At 31.5% G+C, this 5,981-nt stretch overlaps 1 protein-coding gene across 1 annotated transcript; it reads left to right on the top strand.

Annotated features, from left to right (window-relative positions):
- The first annotated feature begins 1,254 nt into the window (after positions 1–1,254).
- LOC139841640 (uncharacterized) lies at positions 1,255–5,052 on the top strand. Its single transcript, XM_071831849.1, has 4 exons — positions 1,255–1,553; positions 2,697–3,285; positions 3,367–4,595; positions 4,716–5,052. Exons 1-4 carry the CDS (start codon positions 1,255–1,257, stop codon positions 5,050–5,052), a joined length of 2,454 nt encoding a protein of 817 aa, XP_071687950.1.
- Positions 5,053–5,981: the final 929 nt, after the last annotated feature.

Below are 5,981 nucleotides of genomic sequence, written 5' to 3'. Positions count from 1 at the left end.
GTTCCTGCTATACCTGTAATTGCATATAAACATAGATAGGATAACAACGAGCGATCATGGTAACCCATAAACTGAAGTACCTATCATGGACGTGGGGTAGATGTCTAGGGACTTATGCAAAATGCATCAACACCTACACATATTCTGTTCAAAGTATCAATCTAATTGTTTTCTTTATTCTTGTTTGTTTCTTATTGCATGATTAGTATTGTGCAGGTTTGCTGGTTGATTGTTTGATAGCTATGATGAAGTTGTTGCTGTATGATACTTGGTGAAGATTATTTGAAGGTTTTAGACTCTTTGCGAATCATGTGTTGTTATTTGTTAAATCGACATACCTAGTATGGAGGTTACACTAATAACACAACGATGGGACGTATTGAGTCTAATTCTAACATCCAAGGGCCATTCTTATCTACTTCTAATAGTTCATATAGTTGAGGGGCTTAGATGTATTTTATGTAAAGTTTATGGGTTGTGTCGGTGTATTTTCTGATATATCCAGATGGGATCTAGGGTTTGTGTATTCATTCAATCAATTTGTTTCCAGTTTGTAAAAAGCTCTTAAAATATTTTGTTTTGTGATTCTGTCTAAGTTTCTTAATTCATCTAGTTGATGAATTGTGGTTTTCTTTGAGATTACTGTATTGGTTTAACTTGTTTATTAAAAGTGATTCAATTCATTATTGTTGATTCTGTGAAATAGATATGAAAGTATACGATCTTGTATACTTCTGGTGTTTGATTCATTATTTTCTACATGGTATCAGAGCGATACGGATCGATTGTGGTGATTTTTATTGTCTATCTTCATCGTTTGATTCAGTGTTCTGGATTTTAGGGTTTCATTGATCTCTGTGTTTATCGGTGATACAATTGTTACTGGTCATATCTTGTTTCATTTTGGGATCAATCAAGAACATCTGGGGTGATAGATTGTTGAATCTACCAATTGCTGCTGAAACCCCTAATTTTCTTCAATTAGGGTTTGGTGTTCATCGTTCTCAAATCTTCATCATCTGATTCTTGTTTGTCTTCCGATGCATCATCAATCATTCGTGATTGATTGGTTACTTCTTAACCTTCTTTATCTTAATTGTGTACTAACTTTCTTGGTTTTATTGTAGAAGAGAAGGTCCCAAGTAAGACCTGGAGTGAATTTTCTTGAAAATTCACTTATCTGGATCACTGCTTGGATTACCTTTTAGGTTTTATGTGCTGGTTTTTATTATTTTTTAATACTATTTGTTTAATATGGCTAAAGATGATGATGATGTTTCTGGTAGGGGTACTACTCATATTAGCAAACTGGATTTTGGGGATCCTCTTTATCTTCACCCAAGTGATATTAGTAGTGCTCCTTTAATAAATGTAAAGCTAAAAGGAACTGAAAACTATAAATCTTGGTCTTGTGCAATTGAACTTGCTTTACAAACAAAGAATAAAATGGGTTTTATAAATGGAACTTTTAAAAGAAGTGAAGATAATGAGGTTCTTGGAATCCAGTGGGATAGATGTAATGCTGTTGTTTTATCTTGGATACTTAGTTCTATGTCTGATGAGTTATATATGAAGGTATTTCATATGCCCGAGAGACATATTAAATTAATGTGGCTAATATGTTATGATCAAAGTCGGGTCATACCCAATAACAAGCTTATCGACACCTTATATGTATTTAATCTTAGCGATTGGATCGTTAAATAAATACGCGACACTTGGATTTTAGAAAATCGGTTTTCTAAAATATTATCACTTGAGATAAATTATTTGGATAATTTAAATGATAAGGAATTAATTATTTATAGGTTTTAAATAATTAAGTTGTGTTATATTTTATAAAATGGTTTATAAAATATGAGTAACTTAACAAATGAATGGTTTTATGTCTTGTTTTATAAAAATTACTTTTTTTTTTTATAAAACCCCTAACGGTGTCCGGTTTTGGGAGGTCAAATGGGGACATGCCCATGCTTGGTTTTGTTACTTTTGAGATCACAAGTCCTTAGGTGCAAGCTTGTCTCTTTAACCAAGTAATGGACCAAAATATAGTGGTAACTAGCTTGAAAACTCTTTTTCCTCCCTCTTGGAGCTGCTGGCCGAAATTAATACACACAAAAGAGAGAGTTTTTACTTGCTAAATCAAGTGATTAAGTGTCCTAAAATCCTAACTTATCAAAGGTGGTGTTGGTGCATTAAAAGCTTGGGGTATTTTCACACTTGAGGCTTCAAGTTAGAGGCTTTCATTCATCATCTTCATCATCATCTTGCTCACTTGTAAACAGCCCTCAACAAGCTTGAGGAGTTATGAATCTTCTCTTCTTGTTCTTATATGTAAGCATATATTCAAGACTTGATAACAATATGGAATTCATTTAATATGGGTTATCATATAAACTTGTTTTTATGAACAATCATACTTCCGCTTTCTTTAACTATCATAAAATGGTTTTGTGATTATGTTGACATTAAAAACTTGTTGTAATGTTGAATTCCATCAATATAATGGTCAAATATATTCAAAAATTGCTTCTGATATGTGGAAAGAACTAAAAGAAACCTATGATAAAATAGATGGATCTGTGATATTTAACTTGTATCAAAAATTAAATTCTTTGACTCAAAATGGTAATTCTGTTTCTGATTATTATCATACACTTAATTCATTATGGAAATAATATGATACCATGGTTCAGCTTCCTAGCTGTCAATTTACATCATCAAATGGGTTTAGATGATGTTTATCAACCCATCAGAAGTAATATACTCACCAGAGATCCACTGCCCTCAGTGAATACTGCTTTTGCAATAATTTCAAGGGAAGAATCACACAAAAAATCAAATATGAGTGGAAAAAAGAGTTCTGAATCTTCTGCTTTCTATTCTAATTCATTTAAACCAAGTTTTAACTCACAACCCAAAGATTTAAAGTGTGTTAAATGTGGTAGAACAAATCATACAGTTGACAAATGTTTTAAAGTGGTTGGTTATCCTACTAGAACTGGAAATCTTAAATGCACAAAATGTGGTATGACTAATCACACTGTTGACAGATGTTTTAAAGTGGTTGGATATCCTAATAATCTAAAAAGAAAGGGATTTGGTTCAAATAATAATATTAAAGGAAATTCTAGTAAATCCAATTGTGAAAATCAAGGGAGCAGCTCCTCTACTCCCGAATCTTTGAGTAATGAACAGGTTATGAGGTTATTAAGCTTACTTGATGAAAAAGGAGGGGTTAAGCCTGGTGTTTCAAGTATGTCAGGTAATTTTGCAAACTTTAATGTACACTTTAACTCCAACTTTGAAATTTTTTATAAAACCAACCTGGCTAATAAATGCATTGATAATATTCATTATGGGTAGATTGTTGATTCTGGTGCTAATCAGCACATGACTAATTCTGTTAAAAACTTTGTGTCATATATTGATGTTAGTGATCTTAACTTAACTGTCTCTCATCCAAATGGTACTAAAGCTAAAGTTAGCAAAATTGAAAATCTTAAAATTTCCAATAATGTTGTTTTACAAGATGTTCTGGTAGTTCTAGACTATTGTGTGAGTTTGTTATCTGTGTATTGTTTGGTTAGAGATAGTAAGTTGTTTGTTGGTTTTGATGAGAGTGCCTGTTATATTCAGGACTTGGTGTCCAAGAAGACACTTGTGACTGGTAGTCAATGTGGTGGATTATATTATCTAACTGGAAATGAAAAAGGTATTGTTGGTAGTTCCAACATTAGTAAAATAAATAACAATTCTATTGATTTGTGGCATTGCAGACTGGGTCATCCAGCAGAGCAGGCTTTGTTGTGTTTAAAAGATAGTTTGAAACTAAATGATAAAATTTTAAATGGTCCCTGTGATGTATGCCATAAGGCAAAACAAACTAGGGAATCTTTTCAAAATAGTGTTCATAAAACCACTGAGTTGGGTGAACTTGTGCATCTAGATGTCTGGGGTCCTTATAAAGTTCAAAGCCATAAAGGTTTTAAATATTTTCTTAAAGTTGTTGATGACTTTGCTAGAGGTGTTTGGGTTTATTTACTAAAAACTAAAGAAGAAGTGGCAGAATGTTTAAAAAATTTATTTCATCTTTTAAAAAATCAATTTAATAAAACTGTCAAGTGTTTTAGATCAGATAATGGAACAGAGTTTATTAATTCTAGAGTAAGTGAATTTGTTCAAAACAATGGGATCATTCATCAGACATCTTGTGCATATACTCCACAACAAAATGGTTTAGGAGAAAGGAAACATAGGCACTTGTTTAATGTGGCAAGAGCTCTTATGTTTCAAGGGAGAATTCCTTTAAGGTTTTGGGATGAATGTATTTTAACTGCTGTATATTTGATTAACAGGACTCCTACATCTTTACTGAATGGAAAGTGTCCCTTTGAACTCATTTATAAAAGAATTCTAAATCTTTCCCACTTAAGGGTTTTTGGTTGTCTTGCTTTTTCTACTATTTTAAACAATAAAGACAAGTTTTCTGAAAGATCTGAAAAATGTGTTTTTCTTGGCTATTCTTCTGTTAAAAAGGGATACAAGTTATATAGTTTGGATAATAAAAATTGTTTTGTGTCAAGAGATGTCAAGTTTTATGAGAATATTTTTCCTTTTAAAATCTTAAAAGAAGGTTTAGATTCTGTTAAAAAATTTCAAAGTCAAATCAATTTTTTTGAAAATATGGAATTAGACAATCAAAATTCTTAAAGTCTCAATGATGAAGGGGAAGATCTAGACCATCATAGTGATGGCAGTAGTGACCCAATGCCTGTTGATAATTCTGATGATTCTGTTGATACAGTAGAATCTGAAGAGTATGGTAGGGCAACAAGTCCTACAACAACACTCAATGATAAAATCATAAACCCCGAGGGCACTGTTTTACAAAATAAAGAAGGTGAATCATCTACTTATACTTTTCAACCTTCTGTCAGAAAATCTCAAAGGAACACTTCCATTCGAAAAAGATTTAATGAATTTGTTTTAGATGGAAACGTGAAATATGGTATAGATAAGTTTGTTAACTATTCAAAGCTTAATAAATAAATGTTTGCCTTTACCACTAGTTTGAATAAAATGTCTGAACCATCTACTTATTGGGAGGCCTGTAAGTTCAAACATTGGATAGAGGCCATTAATATGGAGATGGAGGCTCTTCATAGAAATGGAACCTGGGAATTGACAGAATTTCCCTTAGATAGAAAAACAATTGGGTGTAAATTGGTATACAAGATTAAATATAAGTCTAATGGTGAAATTGATAGATTTAAAGCTAGACTTGTGGCTAAAAGGTATAATCAAAGAGAAGGCATTGGTTTTGATGAAACTTTTTCTCCTGTAGTAAAAATGACAACTGTTAGATGTTTGATTAATATTGCAATTCAAAATAACTGGAAAATCTTTCAACTTGATATTAACAATGTTTTTTTATATGGTGATTTAGATGAGGATGTTTATATGGATCTGCCTTTAGGATATTTTAGTGATAAAGAAAACAAAGTGTGTAAATTAAAGAGATCTTTATATGGGCTTAAACAAGCACCTACGAAATGGAATGAGAAACTTACTGCTGCATTATCTGAGATTGGTTTTAAACAAAGCTTGAAAGATTACTCTTTATTTTTAAAATCTGATAACAACATTTTCATTGTTGTTTTGGTATATGTTGATGATATTGTTGTTACAGGTAATGATGTTGAGGAAATTAAAATCTTTAAAAACTACTTAAAGACTAAATTTCAGATAAAAGACTTGGGAATTCTAAAATATTTCTTGGGAATTGAAGTTATAAGGAATAAAGATGATATATGTTTGTCTCAAAGAAAGTATACTCTTGATCTTCTATCTGAATTTGGTCTACTAAGTAGTAAACCTATTCAAACTCCAATTGAACCAAATTTTACCTTTTGTGTTAATGAAAATTCAAGTGATCCTCCATTAAAAAAATATGACAGAATACCAAAAACTTGTTGGTA

The sequence above is a fragment of the Rutidosis leptorrhynchoides genome, chromosome 4 (assembly GCF_046630445.1).
Source record: "Rutidosis leptorrhynchoides isolate AG116_Rl617_1_P2 chromosome 4, CSIRO_AGI_Rlap_v1, whole genome shotgun sequence".
NCBI lineage: Eukaryota > Viridiplantae > Streptophyta > Magnoliopsida > Asterales > Asteraceae > Rutidosis > Rutidosis leptorrhynchoides.
Note: the sequence above shows the minus strand (reverse complement) of the source record. Positions and strands in the feature narration are given on the sequence as shown.

Excerpts from the sequence above, each read along its gene's own strand:
- LOC139841640 (XM_071831849.1), top strand. The coding sequence starts at position 1,255 with ATGGCTAAAGATGATGATGATGTTTCTGGTAGGGGTACTACTCATATT. Across the intron at positions 1,554-2,696 it reads TCTTGGATACTTAGTTCTAT|CTTCCTAGCTGTCAATTTAC; the intron begins GTCTGATGAGTT and ends ACCATGGTTCAG. Across the intron at positions 3,286-3,366 it reads GTAATTTTGCAAACTTTAAT|ATTGTTGATTCTGGTGCTAA; the intron begins GTACACTTTAAC and ends CATTATGGGTAG.